The following is a 19,226-nucleotide window of genomic DNA, read 5'->3' on the forward strand; positions in this document are numbered from 1 at the left end:
TAAAATTAAATTAAAATGAGGTATACAACAAATATAAACGGAGATGTGAAAGTGTTTGTGGGACCATTGCACAGAAGTCTGAAAGAAAAATCACTCAAAAAAATTTGGATCAGGAGAAGTTTAAGGTCTAAAGAAGCACAAAGTTCTATTGTGGATTTGAAGAGCCAGCATTTGTGAGTATATATTTATATAACGTTGCGCAATAAGACCATAAACAATCAAAATATGTTTTATAAAAAAAAATCTATAAAATTCCTTTTGGCCAATATACAGACATATTATGTTGAGCTATTGTCGTATTTGCAAACCATCCACATTACTTAGAACCTTAAATAAATATATTACATTAATTTCTCTAACTGTAGATAGCTCACTTGGATCTTTCTTAACATACTAATACAAGTATAAAACTACTCACAAACTAGACTTTTGCCTTTAAATCTTTTTTTTTATTTATTCTTTAGCATCATTCACAATGCAATCGTGGAATATTTTGCCAATATCAGGGTTTTTATTTGTATCCAAAATCATTATTTTGTCTTTAGTATTGTTCAATTCTATTAAGCGAAGTGTTAACAGTAAAACAGTCAATTCTCAATTTAATAGTTACCTAAAATGCTCTGATCAATTATAAAAAAATCTTTCTTCTGAACCAAACATATCATATACAAATGATTAACAAATATTTTATTGGTATTTAATATTTTTTATATCTTTACGATACTGTAACTTGAACGATTTACCTAGTTACAAAAAAAGTGATCTCTATAACGAGTAAGAAATAACAGTGCTAGCAGCCCCATTTCTTTATTTTCTGCAATACTTGCATAAGACAATTTTGCTTTATTAAAAATATTGTCAGAATAGTCGACTGTAATCCCTATGTTAAAGACCGATGTATGATAAAATTTAGGCAAAGTGAAAGGCCAACTTCGGCACTGACGTATGATATACATACGTTAGGGATTAGGCAAAGTGTAGGGACAATATACAGGCACATATTCTAAAATCGCAAATTATGTCCAAATACTTCATTCGTATTAATTCAAGTTTAAGTTTATTCAATGTTTGGCATTTGAAGATTATTTTTACTGTAATTAAAAATAACCCACGATTATAGGGTTATTAATTTATATTATAGGGTTGATAAAGAAGATACAAAAGTATGTAGGTGTGACATTTTCAACCTAATCTAACAGACAAGTCAAACACAATTTATCGTTTAACTTGCTAACTTTTTTTTTCAACTGTCCATTAATTTGAAAAAAGGATGTCTATTAACTTAATTAATATTGGTTAGTTGATATGCTACTTACAAGTAAATATTTTTTTTTCATGGCATTATCTAAAACATATGAATTCGAGTTGATTTCACAAGAAAGTTTTGAAAGAATTTAAAATTCAAAATGTAATTTTTTTAAATTTTTAAATTTTTCCTTTTATATTTGCAATACATTTTATTTATCTCTTATAAAATATAGTCTAGGATAAGTCTATTAAAAGGAAATATTTACCTATTTTTGTGTTAATTTAATTTTGCCTCTCGCTTTATAAAAAACTTATACATTTATTATATAATGTATATGTGGAATGGCCATTATTTTTATATGAACAAATTAATTCACTTAGATAATATTTTTAATTTCTTTTTTACACATAAAGATTATAATGAATTTTTCGTGATTTCGTTAAGAGTTTTCACTTACGTCCTCGTGATGGCTTATGAGAATGACATAACTCTAAAACTTCGATTAGTTCTTGCTGCTGTAATTGTAGCATTTCATTAAAGTTATACTCAACATATAAAAAAAAGTACTAAGAACACATAACTTTATGTTCGGAAGAAGTGATATTTCTTTCTGTTTGATTTTGCTTGATAATAACATTATATTACAACTATAGAAAACTAAAACAACAAAATATGGATTACCGTATCAAATAGCGGGATAAAGCGCGGCATTTTTTTAATAATTAATTCACATATGTAACCTTTTTTGACATTGACATATAAAATGTCTGTGTGTTGTATAAGCTATGTATATTCCCACACATTCTTAATGTTTAAATAACTTACAGGAATAACAACGTAAATAGAAAATAATCTCCAAGTAAACATAACATCCACTATTCAAATTTCGTTACACAAACAATACGAAGCGTTACTTAATCAGTTTAAATAACTTAAAACACAATTTAAACTAACGAAACAAATGTTATTATATATAATCTTTGTTTAATGCATTTAATACTGGTATTTAAATTATTTTTGTCTCTTTATTAATTTATTTTTAGTAATAAATACTATCAGAGTATAATAAAAGTACAGGAAAGACACGAAACTTATTAGCATTCCATGGAATCACCGTGCGGGTGCCGTGTCCATCGCGTTGCAGTGAGAGAAGCTTCAACAGTGCCTGGGACTTGCGACCCAGGTGGAGGTTTAAGGGGCCCCTATCTAACGAGCATTAAACGCTGACCTCCACCATCCAAGCTCTTCTCTCTACAAATATTTCAGTCACAAGAAGGGAAAAATTTGTATAAATTTTCACAGTACATACTCTCTCTCTTTCACTCTCTCTGTACCCTTTCCTCTTTTCCACATAATAAAAATATTTTAAAACCATGACCTATAAAAAAAAGCATTACTTTGTCCCTAAAAAGACACACGCTTAAAACAACATTATTAGCACGATAATTCTTGATAGAGCAAAAATCATTTTTTTATACAAACATTAAAATTATTCTTATACATGGTACATCAAATTCAAAAATATTTTTCAGCACCGATGTAATTGTCAATGGTCGAAGAATTGGAATCAATTGAAGATTATTATTCGTTTTTCGCGCACATAATTTTTATAAATCAACTTAGATCTTGTCATGGGTGTCGGAGAAAAGCTAATCGTGAGTTATGAATAAAAAAAATATTGTGACAGGTGACAGCGCCGTTGAAAGTATGTGTCACGTGACGTTATACAATATATATCGTTATGTAATATTTTGCTCCTTGGAAACTTATATATTTTTGAGATAACTTGTATCCTCTCAGTTATTCTGATGTCCAAACTACATTATTGCAAGGTTTCATCAAAATGCGTTTAGTAATTTTAGAATAAATTGCAACAAACCTCCATACATTGTTATATCCTTACAACCATTTTCATTTGTAGTATAGTAGAATATTTTTGTATAAATTTACATGGAGAGACAGGTTCTATAACTAGACCGGCAATCTAAATTAAATATAAGTTGTAGAAATTCAAAACTAGTTACAACTAGGATTTAGTGAAATCCTTCAGACACATAGTATCTATTACGTCGTAAAGTAATTCTCAGTTAAGTTGTTTGAAGCCATAATTGATCAATTGTTTCCTAAAAAAAAAAAGATAAGTCGCAATCCCTATTTGTGACTTCGAGTCTCAATTGTTATTTTTCTTCTTATTTGATAATTTATAAGAATATTTTAAGATATCATTTACCACTTGAAACTGATTTTAAAACGTTTTAGGATATGACTATTAAAAATACATATGACAATACTTATAATATTGAATGAAATTCATATAAATAAATAATGAATGACTATTTATTTATGTGCATTAATAATAATTATAAAACGGAACACCGCTTAACTCATGCCTTGATAACATTGTGATAAAAACGCGTCACATTATTTATGTTTACAACCCGACTGCCAGTAGCGCGCCATTCTCTGACGATTCCGAACGTGCATCCAATAAAAAAAAAAGTAAATAAACATTTGACAACTACGCGCGGGAAAACGGTTGTCAAAAAAATTTTTTTTTTTTGTTAGTTTTGTAAACGACCTACGTTATAGTGCATTTGTGATTGTGTTTTAAAGAGTTCTCATATGTAGGTGGCGAAGTATGTCATGATTGCTAGATAGTTCTAAGAATAACTTAATGCTTTAAAATATTTATATCTTTATTTCTTTGTGTTCATTGCTGCATATCGTGATATGAACGTGCCATTTATATTCAGTTTCTAATTCAGTTGTATAAAAAAAGAATAATTAGATTATTTTAATTTAACTCATATTATATACATTTTTTAACAAAAAATTAATACACACATTTTAATCGGACATATTTTTAAATTATATTTAGGAAGTTAAACTACTAAATGTTATTATTACGTTTTCATTGCCTTGTTTAGTTTAAATCATTTAACATTTATTTAAGGGTAATTTACATCCTTTCACAACAATTATATATAATAAATTTTACTTATCAAAAAAGCATTACGAAGTTTTCCCTCAATTAAATGAATTAACACGTATTTTAACCAGATTTTCAAGTGATGGAGACAGGAAACAAACAGTTGATATATATCAAAGTCTAACCAAAACAAAAAAATTCTTCTAGACTCCAACATTAATATAATTAATCTGTTTAAATTAACAGAAAATAATATATTCCAATAATTAATGAATCTAAAAAGATCGTTACAGAAAAACTATTTATTATGGACTGGAAATTAAAAAAAATATATAGTTAATAAAGAAGAATATTGATATAAAAAAACATTACACCTCCATGTTGGTTAAAAAAAAAGGTCATAATTAAAAAGGAACTTTTTTTTATGAACGAAGCCAAAACTTCTATTCCATTAGAATTCTATTTTTTTTATATATATACAATTGTTACTATCAGATCAATAACTAGTTTCTAATTTTCCCACCGACATGTCCTAGTCCTTCCTTGATATAAATTTTCCTTTGCAAATTACGTTATAATCATTTAATCCAACTTGAAAATATAATGAAAATACATACAGACCTTCGTATAATATCATTATACGAATAACATAAATATCGTAATTATACCAAGTATAACTAACATATAAAATAATTGTTTCATGCAAGATCGGAGTTCGTAAAGTTTAGGGATGGTCAAACACATATATTGTAGATGTTTTTGCGTTAATTTTGTTACCTATAAAAAAATCTTTTTAAAATACTTACTCCATTTAAGGGATATAAATTAGGAGAATAGTCTCGCGGTGAGTCCTGAAGTAAAAGCACATGCTATTTTACTAATACAATCGATTTCTGCGCACATTTCAGTGACCTCTCGTTACTAATCTACATCATATAAATTCTGTATATTTGATTTATATCAGAATTTTTAACTTTACATTTAAATAAAACTAAGTTTTTTCGGTTACTACGAGTTTTTTATTGTTTTATGTCTACATGATCTCGACGTTTCGGTTCCTTTACAGCAGCGTTTCCCAACCTTTTCTTGACTAGGGACCACTTTGTATTCTTTGTTGTTCGCGTGGGACCACGATGTAAAAGAAAAACTAAGTGAATGACTAAGTAAATAAACCTTAATAAAAAACTTAATGTATTTCGTATCACCAAAAATATGTTATTAAACCATTAATAAAATTTAAAAGAATTGAATTTATTCGCGAACCACCGGTTGGGAATCACTGCTTCACAGCAAACGTGATGACGGACAGACGAGATGAAAGTGTCACAGATGTAGATATAAGATAATAAGAAACGCATAATATCCGAAAAGCTTAGTTTCATTTAAATACGTTCACGCGAAAATCTTAAACAAAATTTAAATCAAAAATATTATGAGTGAAAGCAAACAGGAGGTGGCTGTAAATTTTTAACTAAAATCAAATACACCAATCCCATGCGAAATAAACTTTTTTCTAATGTGCGTATGTCAAGAAGAATAGTCTTTTTTAATTATCAAATAACGTATCTAGATAAATTTAGTTAATATGAAAGAAAAAAAATCTGTACTTATTTTCTTTATCATCTGTACTAATTTGGAATTTTCGAAAAAGACAAATGATCTATCGAGTAATTTGAAATACAATTTAAATTATCCACCCAGTACTTTTTTTTGTTAAATTGTTTATCTAAGATATAATCAATGCTTATAAAATAAAAGTAAAAATTCGAGCCCGTAACGAAATTTTGTAATAATTTGCAAATATTGACCTCAATTTGCAATGGTTTGTTTTTTGGGAAATCGAATTAGAATAAAAAAATAAATAATACGAGCTATTAACCTTATAAGACTTAAATTAATTAATTAATACTTTCATACTAGTATGATTAATTAAAATAGTTTTTTTTTTATTAAAAAAAGATTCATCATAAATTACCTTCGTTTTATTCATAGTGGCTTATCCTACTATATCGTTTATATATATATATATATATTATTTTATACGAATTATAATCGAAATCACGTGATATAATTATTCAATTCATTAAAACAAAATAACAAAGACCAATCCAAAAAATGTGTTCATTATAAAATTTTGTTCAAAAATCTTTCTTTGCTTGAATACATTTCATTACACATGAGTTAACTTTTTTTATAGGCTAAGAAGTTATGGAACTAAAAAAAGTTGTACTAACTAAAAATATAATTTACTTAAATGTAAAATCTATACTATAAATTTATTTAATTCTATAATAAGAATTGATTTTTTTTTTATTTCATTTCTACGACGAATTTCATCCAAAGTAACCAAAATATATAAAAATGCTTTATAAAAAATTTAAGTTGTGATATAAAAAAGAGTTCAAATCGATCAGACATGAGACGAAACCTCTCAACATTCAATGTATTCACCGTACGGGTGCTGGGCCCATCGGGTAGCAGGGAGAGGAGTTTCAATAGTGCCTGGGACTTGTGACCCAGGTATAGGTTTAAGGGCCCCTATCTAATTCGCGTTAAACGCTCACCTCCACTGCGCAAGCTCCCCTCTCTACCTAAACAAATTTGAAACGAACCTACTAGGGTTGCCTTCGAAGTACGTTCCAAGAATGAATTGATATTAGTTCTGGACAGGCCCTAGTCTTTTAGCAGGTTGTAGAGAGATTTGGCTGTTATACATCTCACTGCTACCTTTACTGCGTACAAATTTAATTACATTAAAAGTCATGATATTTGAGATTAATTTAATGCAGAATGTATTATAATAAATTATGTCAAAATCAGTCCGACCGTTACAGAAATTAGGCGAAACAAGAAAAAATACTGTCAAATTTGCAAATATTTTGTTATCTGTACCGTTTATAAATCTATATGCAATAAGTAAAACATGTTTTTATTAAAAACGGACACCTAATTTTTATTTATTTATACTTTTAAGAGCATAAAATAATTTCTTTATTTAAAATTACGTTATTACAAATATACATAATAAAATGATTTATCACAACAACTTTTGTAATACTAACAATACAATATTTTTAACCGCCGATGCAAAGTGGCGTTGTGCGTTTGACGTGGATGTTTTGTATGTGTGTCTGTGGCATCGTAGCTCTAATAATATCGATCGATTTTGATGCTGTTTTTCTATTCCAAAATTATTTTATTCATTTTTTACCTAATCACTCAATTCTCCTATTCATTTTTGGTCTAATCACTCAATTTAGTGCCAGACTAAAATTAAATTACGAAATAGCGGACTTGTTTTAAATATATTACAAAAATAATGTTATTATTTAAAAGCAGATTAATTATACAGTTTTAAATAAATAAGCTTTCTTGTTACGTTATAAAGTTTAAACGATGCCCTAAGCGGAGTCACGGAAAACAAAAAACATTGAATTATATACAAAAAATATATTCAATGTACTACAATTCCTATGGTTATCCTTAAGTATAGTTACAAATATATTTATATATAATGATTGTGCTATTTAATATCACATCACACATCACACACTTTACATCACACATTTTACTTTTTAATATCACATAATAAAGTAATCAGTAAACAGTATATAACCTGCTAAAACAGTTTTCAATTGAGGGTGTTTGGCGTTGGCACAGAATGATTTTGGCTTGTTGCCTCGTTTTTGTGCACCTTATCCCGATATATTGTGTATTGGGTCGTCTGTGTGATATTCATGTACTATTTTCAGCATGAATACTTTTCAGCACGGAAAAACGTATTAGAAATTTTTATTTTCAACAAATATTGGGGTATAAATCTAAAGGGGTAAATATTGGGGTATAAATCTAAAGGGTATAAATCTAATAAACCTTTTTTGTACCGTTGTTGGCTTCTGTTAATCGAATTGACTTAACAACCGATTAGAGTTTAGACTATAGCGTATCAAAGAATTTTTATTTTCAACAAATATTGGGGTATAAATCTAAAGGGGTAAATATTGGGGTATAAATCTAAAGGGTATAAATCTAATAAACCTTTTTTGTACCGTTGTTGGCTTCTGTTAATCGAATTGACTTAACAACCGATTAGAGTTTAGACTATAGCGTATCAAAGAAAGCCGAAATCAATTATTAAATCGTTTTTTGGGTTTTTCTATGTAATACTATACTTGATCATACATTTTCAGTTATTAATTGTACATATTAAACTTGCGTAAGAGAATTTAGATTTCTATTTCTATTTTATTCTAAGCGCCATCTTGTGACATTTTTATAAACTATAAATATGTCAAAATTGTATGTACTGATTGCCTACCTACATTTTTTAATAATTTTTTGTATGTATTTCACAATTTAAAAGAAAAATTATATCATGAGACACTTAAATAAATGAACAAAAATTTTTACTTTGTCTGAAATAACACTAATATAGTCTAAGTAAGGCGTAGTTTTGTTTAAAGAATAAAATTGGATTTTAAAATGTTGGCAGGTATGCTATATTCTGCTATTGCAAAAATTTATTTAATGTACAAGTAAATTATTTTAAAGGGACATTAGAATTTGTTCAAAACTTTAATTAAATTCCTTATAAACTAACAATTATATTCCTTTCAAACAAACGGCTCCGTAACCGTAATTTTCTTAGGAATAATAATTGTTTTTTAAAGCTATAAAAACAAAGTAAACTAATTAATGACTGAACTAGCCTTATCTCAAATGACTGTTCGTTTTTGCGAGTAAAGATAACAGTTACAAAGAAAAGGGATTACAAAGTACAAAGATTGGGAACAAACCTTCTGTCACGCCTATTAAGGCTACGTAAACCTTTTTGCATTGAGTTAAATGTTAAGACTCTATTAAGAGATAAGAAAGAAAAATCACACCACAATAAAAATGTTTATTTAAAGAGGTAATCTTATTTTTTCTTTCACTATGATCTCATTCTCAGGAATTCAAAATTTGGGTTAAGGATAAACCGCCAGTTAAAAATAAATCCTGGTGTCTCTATCATTTGAAAGAGACATTTCTGAAATTTAACTGACAGTTTTAAAGCATTAAAAAGTAGAAAAAACTGTTTAGAAATTTTAACTAAAACGTTACGAAAGACTGTTATTTTTAATTTAATTAGTTATTGGTCTTAATTAAAATCTGTTATATGTAAAACTCTCAGAATCATAAGAAAGTTGCTGTAAAGGAATCGAAAGGGATCATGTGGTTATAAGATAAAGCTAGTTTCATTTACATCATAAGATGGCGCAGGTCCACTAGACATTTTCAAGAGCAGTCGAGCTCAATAAATAAGTTTGAAAAGCAGTGAAACATTTGCAATAGTTTTCATAGTTTCATCTGCTTAAGAGCCTCGCTTATTTGCTTTTGTTGTCGAGAAGCCTATCTCCACTTTGTGTCTAACTCCAAAACAAGTAATGGAGTGGACTGTTTGAATGCAAATGTTATAGTCCTTGTGGAATTTTGTCAAGTCTACTGAATGTTGTCCCATGTTTATACAATTAACTTATACAAAGGTTTGCCGATAGTATTATCGGTGTCAGGGAAACATTAACAAGTTTGTTTTATTCTTAAATTTAGATTTAAATTTATCTTCTATAACATGCAAAGTCCTAATTATTAATGTAAAATAAGGTTCGGTCTATATAAATAAATACCTAAATCTTTTACATATGTATACGTGTATATATATATATAGTTATTTGTTTAGAAGGTTATAATAGCTTTTAAACGCATTTCATGTTGCAGGTGGTAAAAATATGTTAATATTTATAAGTCGTTCTTGTATGCAGCAAACGAATAATTTACATTATAAAACAATGTTACGAAATTGAATACAATAGTCCGTGTGGAAAATATCATTACATTCATGTACATAGCAGTACAACTTACGTCTTAACTACAATACAATATTTTATTTGTACATTAAGAGAATCGTAAAGGCATTGCTGTGAAAAATAAAACAGAAATAACAAAAAAATGTTGTTCGGGTATCGTGAAATAGATATTAAATCTGAAGAATGCTAATCTTGAGTGAACTTTTTGGACTAAAGACTAATTTTTTTTTTTTTTTGTTGATAAATATCCAATTGAACTGCTAGCAAACATTGCCAGTATTTTAGCTACGATCAAATGTATAAGTTAAAAATATATATACAATACTCCTTTATCGCCCTTAAATATAATTACATAGAAATTTCTAAATTTAAATTAACAATGAAAAGACAAATGATAATGACAGTAATGACAAAAAATATTAAGACATCGTTAACCTATAATTTGACTATTATTTGTGACTATTATACGATTCCAATTAATAATTACGCAATAAATGTCATGTTTAAAATATGTTTTATATATAAATAGTAAAAATAATATATTACAGAGTACTACGAGGTTTTTTAGAGAACAATATACTTAATATTTCTTAATGGTTAACAATTTGAAAAGCCTTAAACTAGCTGTCATTTAATTGAAATAGTCCACTTTGTAATTTATTCATAGTCACTTGATAGTTCTAGATCATTTCAAAGTTGCAGTGTTTTTTCATCTATGGACTATAAGATAAAGTCAAGGAATGGACTGTAAGTTAGGGCATAAGACTTCTATTTTTACTCTTTCAACTTGTATAGCTAACTCTAATAAAATTAAAACTCTCTAATATGAATTTATACATTAAATTAAATTATATAACACATTATTTATATAAAAAATATTAAAGTTTTTTCGACGGTGGTGTATTTTATATAGAGGTACGTTATATTGAAATATATTGATGATTTTAAGCATACATTCACGAGTCTTACGACCTTAGTCTTGCAAACCGAAAGGTAAAGTTTTAAAGTTTGGCTTATATAAAAGTCTATATTCCATTTGACAGAATCCTTCGTGTTTCCTCCACACAGCAGACAACAAGACTATTCGTCTAACCATTAAATACGTTGTTATGGCAAAATATTCTGCGATTCCAGTGCGAATCGAGCCATAGCATAAGTTTGACTATAGTCACAGAATAATTGCGACATTAAATGAATGTAAGTAATTTGTACGACAGTGAAAATTTAAACTGTGTCCCAATCTATATCACAATGATATCATGAACACACACGTTTGTAGATTTTTTTTGTCAATAATGATTAGATAAATGATAATTAAAAGATATCTTTTTGATTGTTATGATCAAATAACATTCTGTCGTCTTTATCTTTTGATTTGACTCGACTTTTTTGAGTGTTACCAGTTATAATCAATAACCAAACAAATTATACTTATATATTTTCAATTTATATTTTATGAAAGACAACTTGTGCTTTCACTAAATAAAGAAATATACAATAATATAGTTTAAAAATTATATCTATATTAAAATTCATAGCGGTCTTATTTTGCTTTTGTTCTGATTAAAGGTACCAATGTTCGTATTAGCCTTTTAACTTGTTTTTCCTTTGTAATCCTTTTTCGATTTAAAAGCTCATAAAATATACTTGTATACTGACTTATAATAAAGTTATTGTGCAAAAATATACATATAATATGGATCTTTTCCTGCGATTTAAATAATAGTGTTGTTCTATCTGGCAATATGTTGGAATGTAGCAAAATTACTGTGTAATTTTTTGTCGATTTATGGATTGTTGTGTTTATTTTTGAGTGATATATTTTTTCTATTGAATACCGGAGTTCACAACTGGTCGACTTAAAATGAATTTTATTTTTAAATGATATATAATTCCTTCAATAAAGTGTAAGAATTAATGAGAACTCCCGAAGCATAAGAAAAATATTTAATAATTCCCTCATGACTGTTAACAATTTTTAATTTGAGGTAATAAAGTTGTATATATGTATTATAATTTAAAAGATTCAAATACAATCCTACTTGTAACTAAAACAGCTAAAACTAATTGTTTATCACACATAAGTTTAGAGTGTGATTCGCTGTCAATCGGATTTTTAAGTAGTATGTGATTTTTTTCCACCTGCTTCCTACCTTCATATTGATAGGTATTTTAAGTGCTCGGTTTTATCTGATTCTAGTGCAAGTATTTTATCTCACACAATTCAAAACTATATCTATATCAGCAGATAATACACAGACATCGTCTGCATTGATATGTTTTATATTAATATTTTTAATAGGATTAAATCGCTTACGTAAGTTATTTGTTTTGTATGTAGGCATGATTCTTGTGTATGTCTCTAACAAAACCTTTGCACTGTTTATAGTATATTTTTTGTACACATTTTTTTTAATAAAAATATATTGTTTTTTAAAGTATTTAATGATATTTATATAAGTTAAGATACATTCGTTAGCATCAGAAACAAGTCGATTAATATTTTCAAACAAATCTATATGACATTGTCCAAAATAATTTTTGCGTCATTAAAATCTTGTTTCATTTCCTAATCATTATGGCATTAAATAATAATTTTGTGTCGAAACAATCCAGAGACGGGGCAGATTGATTTTTGATTGCTCTTAGACCATTATACCCAACATTATACGGTCGAGTGTACATTTAAAGTCGCAAAGATTTAACGTTTTTTAGGAACGAGACGATATTTATCAAACTATGACTAAGAAAACATGTATTAGAATAGCCAATGCGAGCACTTTCCATTAGTTAAATTACTATCACTGTTGAGCAAACTACAATAATTCTTTTCAGGTAATTTCCTTCACTATTAAAGCCTCCCAAAATAAAGAATTCCTTGTCGTTATCTATAAGAAATACTTCTTCCTTGGCGTATTTCAAAATCAAGACAAAGAAGTATGATTTCATTCGTATCCCGCCCTAAACTCTCTTCATTCTAAGGCGCGTAAAAGTCATCAATATTTCCAATTATTCGCTATATTTTCTTCCATATATTTAATTATGTGTACTATTTTGCCGATAATAGATCATATATTTATACATTTATACACACACATATACCACAACCTACCTTCATCAACTTTAAACAAAAGGTAACATTAAAATCACTCATAAGCGACAACATTCCCGTTTCCCCGATCTTCTTTATAACTTTCTCTATTTTACTTTAGTTTATATTTAATAGACCATTCGTTTCGATCTGTCTTATACATCTTATGGCTGAAGGGCGACACACTAAATTCCTAACATTTTCTCCCTTTCATTCAGTCCAGAACTCTTCATTATCAAACCCAACAGTGTACTACAAAAGCTATACTTCGAATGCAGAAATTCTCTTAATTTTTATTACAATCACATAAACACCACCTGTTCTATTTGAAGGTAATCAAACGTGCGAAATCGTATAAATATTTAGACTTAGCCAGTTAAATGGGTCATCAAATAAATGGTGTCATATGTGCAACTATAAATTATTTACTTTGAAATGATTTTTATGGATGTTGGACAAATAAGAAGGTTTATCCGTTTATTGAATTATATATATATATATATATATAAATGCTATTAATTTATGTGCGATACAACTGAATACTGTACCTTCTTAACGAAATATTTCCTTGATTTTAATATTATATTTCCTGCTCTTTATACGAGGTGGGTAGATTTCATTTACGTATTTTGATATAATATACAATAAAAAAAAATCTATATGAATATTAGATTTAAATATATTAAGTATTAAATAATTTCTGTAATATATATAATAGTATTATAATCATATCTATCATTGTTTTAATATTTTTATGTATATATTATATGTGTACGTCACCTTAACTTATCATTATCAATACTGATACTAAGATCGTATATATAAGGGCAGGGCTAGCCTTGAAAACCTCAGTGTATATTGAATTATTGAGCTCGAAGGGTTTTTTAATAGTTTACATTACCTTTACTCATTCGTGCAACGAACTAACTAATTGTATAGATTATAAAGTTGAGTTACTCAGCATTAAGAATATATACTGTGACATAATTCATTATAAAAGATTTCCTTTCAACTTTATACCGATTAAAAGTTTTTAATCTGTTTTACATGAGACAAATAAATTGACAAAATTTTTATTTATCTAGCAATCTGTCATCCGTAATGAAAATGCTCTGACAATATTTTTTTTAAATTTTAACATCAAATTTATAAAGTGAAATGGATAAATTTGTGCAAAGAGTGAAAGCGTGGAGCGGCGTCTCGAAGACGCCAGCGGCACCTGAGCTCAGCAGAAGTCAATACTCCTTGGTCTCAACGGGAGATTTGACACCAGAGGCTCTTCAAGTGTGGCTGAAGTTGCCGAAGAAGATAAAGTATGACCCTGAACTAGAGCCTTTCCAGAAGCGATACGAAAAGGAAATCGGTAAGTTTTACTTAATATTAATTTTATACGTATATAATTTGTTATTAATTACAATGGATCAGCCTTAGGTTTTAATTTAACTTATTATGGGATAGATCGAGGAAAAACTAGGTTTATTGTTCAAAATTTAAGCGACCCATTTTATACTAATAACATGAATTATTAAGTTTTTTGTAAGACATTGTACTTCTTTGACATTTTTTTATTTTTTCCATAGTATTTTATATAAATGCTAAATAAGAAAAAATATAATTTAGTTGTAAATGCTTTTAAAATTCATATGATAACTTAATAAACATGTTCATACAAACTCATGACATATAAGAAATAAAAATCCGTCCATGCAAAGCTCCCAATTCGTAATTTTTGAGAATATTACATTCTCAAAAGTTCATTATTTAGAAAGAATTTTAAAGAATTTTTTTCTAATTTAAAAACACATTAGAATAAAAATCGAATAGAACTAAAATGAATCACAAATAACAAAATAATTAATACGAAAAAGTACAAAAATTGGGGAATTCCTTGATTATTGCAATATCACAAACATGTTTTTAATGGATGGGTTATAACAAAAGTGAAGAATCACAGTATCCGTCCGTGAGAGCTACCATCAATAGCTATAATAACATAATATCATTTAACATCTTTTAATCATTCATATGTAAATCTCTACACATCACACTTCTCATTCTTAAAGATGTACTCTCAACAATCGTGGCTATACCCAACTTACCACACGTTCGCATTGTCAAAATTAATACGGAAAATTTATAGTTTTTTAAGGAGAAAAAATATAAGTATCATTTACGATGATTGATGAACGAATACTAAAAACTCTACGTATTTATTGACAATGCAAACGTTTGATTAAGATACTGGGGCATAACTAAAAATATTTTAAAGTTAGTGACGTAATTATTTTAACAGATATATATAATAAATAGCTAATATATAATTTCAGTGTCGTAATCACATACAAAGGCAATTCAGTGTAATTTTTCGTTATCCTTATAAAATTTATATATACATTAATCAAGGGATTTATTATTTGAGCGTGAAATTTTTAATAACAGTCATTTTATATTTAGTTTACAAGGTATAGAAGAATATACATATATGAATTTTATTAAACAAAGTTAAAATACGCAATTTAAAGTGCTAGCTCATACCACAGTTATCCTCGTAACTGATGCCTCGTTCTTCTAGAACATCTATCTTACTATAAACAGAATAGAGAAGATTCTATATGAATTACCTACTTCTTATTTATTCTACGCTATTTAGAATTCAGTATTTTTATATCAGTCTTTGTGAATACAGTTTTATAATTGTCACTTAATTGTAAAGAAATAAAAAACAATGACATGTTATGAGACGAAACTTCTTAGCATTCAATGGATTCACCGTGCGGGTGCCGGGTCCATGATGCAGGGAGAGGAGCTTCAACGGTGCCTGGGACTTGCGACCCAGGTGTAGGTTTAAGGGCTTAAGGGTTTAAGGGCTTAAATAACGCGCGTTAAACTCTCACCTCCACTGTCAAAGCTCCCCTCTCTGCATAATGATATATAATGAAATATTCTTCGACACGACCAGGATTTGACTTGAAATTTTGATTTGAAATTTTAATTTGAAATTTAGGAATCTGAATAAATTCCTAGTACACAAATGTTTTATAAAATCATGCATAGAATAGTAACTCTAACATTATTTTGACCGCTTAAGTTTCGTAACTTTCTTTCAATATTAAGCTTATTTTTTTTTTTGTTACCATCAATTTTATTGTTAAACATTAATTTAACAAATAAATCGTCCAATCGATCAAAGAATTTTCTGTCAAAATTTTATCGGAATCATGCGAGAGCCAAAATAATGTGTTTCTCATATTATATATTATTAAATTATTGTTAGTTGTCATTAATTGAAATAAAACTAATGTTTTCGGATGTACTACGAGATTTTTATTTGTTTAAGGTGTTAGATCTGTTAGTCTTAGTTCTGCTTGTCAGTAATGTTTAAATCGGGATTAATCGTATGAAAAACCTAGATGGTATGACACACTTTCTTGTGTTTGTTAACATTGTTACACTTTTAATTAATAAAATAATAGCTGGTTAAACTATATAGCTATATAGCTTCCGTTAGCTCTTACAGTTTAGTTAGTAATCGTAGGGTTAAAAGTGACAATTTTAAGAACATAATCTTAACTACTTCAAATATATACTAGTGCTTATAATCTTTGAAATCTGTAGAGCTTATATTAAATTGGTAACTTATAATCAAAGGGAGTAAAATAATTCAAACTATATAACTCTATATACATATATCATTATCATCAGCCTATCCGTGCTCATTGCTGAGCAAAGGCCTGTTCTCACATGGAGACGGCTAGAGCATTAATCACCACGCTTGCTTAAGACGGGTTGGCGATTTCAATCTTATAATTTGAAATTATAAGACCAGGTTTCCTCACGACGTTCTCCTTCACCGTCTGTCAGTAATGTCTAAATACTCTTAAAAAGTACATATAATTCGGAAAAATTCACATTGGTACTTGCCAGCTTACGAACCCGCGCTCATGCATGAGGCGGGCCTTAAGCCGACTAAAAGACTACAACGCTTTCGATCTTTGACCTATATATATATATATATATAATAAAAATAAAATAACTTCATATAAAACAATTACCATTCGTCCCTACATGTATAAAAACATGATTTATCTAAATAATTTATGTCTATACTTTATACACATAAACCAACATAATTTTGTCAAAGAATAAATAAATACGTTGACAAAAAATTTAATTCGCTGACAGAGTCTTGAAAAACCTCTTAATAATTTATTCAGTGAAATTATTTTAATTTAACGTAAATATGAATCATATTTGAAATTAATATATTTTGCAGTAAAAACTCCTTAAAAAATTCTTCATTATTTTATTTTTTTCAAACATGGCATATTAATCAACATTACGCCTGCGTGTAATTTTGTTTATTGATTATTTTTGTGTTATTACTTACTACATAAATAAATAAGATTAAAAAAAGGATGTCTTAAGATTAGTAAAATTACACTTTAACATTATTTTTGAATGATAGGTAATGTATTGAAGTATTTAGCTTTTAAGATAAATCGATAAATCTAGAGCAGTTTCTTAAAATATAAATAAGCCTGGGATTTATGTTACCTTTTTTTTAAAACACGAATAGGAAGAAAATTATGTCAGAGACTAACAAATGATTGCCTTACTATCTAAATATAAATTTTAAGCGCTTTATATTTAAAAGGACATGAAAAAAAAATTTTTTTTTTATATTTATACACAAAATATTTTGTAGAAGCTTTAGAAATCTCAAGGTCATTTGTACATTTCATCTAATACTAAGGCAGCATATAAATATGTAACCACAAAATGTTTATTTATTCATGTTAGCCAAATTTCGATACGCTTTTTGTCGTGATTTTTATTAAAAAAAATATATATATATATACAATTTTATGGCATTTTTTCCCATATGCAATAGGTGTCATTATTAGCGCTGCATAAAACATTATGAGATAATTCCGTCTAGATTATAACCAGAACGAGTTTGAACTGGTTTGAACTCGCTTGAACCGGCTGAGAATAGCTTTCGACGCGTCGCTTTGGCACACGTATGTACCAGACGAAACAAGTTGCAAAATATATAGTTAGATGTTGAATTAATAGTTGCTACAAATAATTACCTCGTCTGTATTTCTTCTCATTTTTCAATGTTTTTTTAACAAAATTACCTAATGACAACACCATATTAGGATCTTTCGCTATGTCAGATCCGGTTGAATCCTGTTAAAATCGGTTTTTTCTTTACGTTTTCATTGTTTTTAGTTTATAAAATATATGCGCTTTCTTTGCAATCAGCGGCTTTAGATTTCGTATTTCTTTCGATTGTTTTTCCAGTACAAGCCATTTTATTTACCGGCTGAACCGATTTTTATAATTTGTATAATAAATTAATTTTATCAGATTAAGATTATTTTAGTCAATGATGTATTAATACCCCTCTCTTGTGAGTGATATTTTATCCTTTGTAAATAATATAAAACACTTGAATAATAGACAGTGAAAGTAAGCGAATTATACTTTAGCATGAGTTCACATTTCTAATCAGAAATACACATGTACTTAGAAAACCAGATGGAAATACATAGTAAGGAAAAATGTATTTGAGATATTTTTATTTTTATAAAAAATTTACATCACATATTTTTAATATATTTTTAAAACTACAATGGTTATCAATGTCTAATGATATAATTTTTATTTCATCTCGTTCGACAGCGATCACGGTCGCTGCAAAGCAACCGAAACGTTGGGAGTATGTAGTTTAAGATACAAAAAAATGACGCGTAGTCCATCCGTTAATATTAGTTTGATTTAAATGAATACACGAAAGTCTTAGATCTCATTATCTTAATGGCCTTTACTTTTTAGGTTAGGTTAGGTTAACCTAAATGTTAAAGCATATATAACAGTTCTGTAAAGACTCTGTTTGGATATAGGACCTTCCTTGAAAAGTGTGAATTGAAAACCTTTTTCGTACTCCTCACAGTTCAATGACGGTCTTTATATAGTTAGAATAATATTAGTTTTACTCAAACGTAAAAATATTTACCTAATTGTAAGCTATTTGGATGCTAGTTTTTATGTCCAAGGTCTATATTTATATTAAGCTAACATTGTGACTAAATGTTTGTTATTTTT

At 27.9% G+C, this 19,226-nt stretch overlaps 1 protein-coding gene across 3 annotated transcripts in view; it reads left to right on the forward strand.

Moving 5' to 3' along the window:
* Positions 1 to 19,226, forward strand: part of LOC116776570 (P protein) — a 36,706-nt gene continuing 17,480 nt past the window's right edge. The window contains exons 1-2 of one of the 3 annotated variants that reach the window (XM_032669789.2): positions 1 to 173; positions 14,294 to 14,478. In XM_032669789.2, the coding sequence (XP_032525680.2) occupies positions 16 to 173; positions 14,294 to 14,478 (343 nt within the window). In that variant the 5' untranslated portion in view covers positions 1 to 15. Of the gene's footprint in view, positions 174 to 3,701; positions 3,886 to 14,200; positions 14,479 to 19,226 lie in introns of those variants that run through there. The other 2 variants (XM_032669784.2, XM_032669785.2) reach the window with 2 other exon arrangements.

This window comes from Danaus plexippus, chromosome 30, assembly GCF_018135715.1.
Source record: "Danaus plexippus chromosome 30, MEX_DaPlex, whole genome shotgun sequence".
In the NCBI taxonomy this organism is placed as follows: domain Eukaryota; kingdom Metazoa; phylum Arthropoda; class Insecta; order Lepidoptera; family Nymphalidae; genus Danaus; species Danaus plexippus.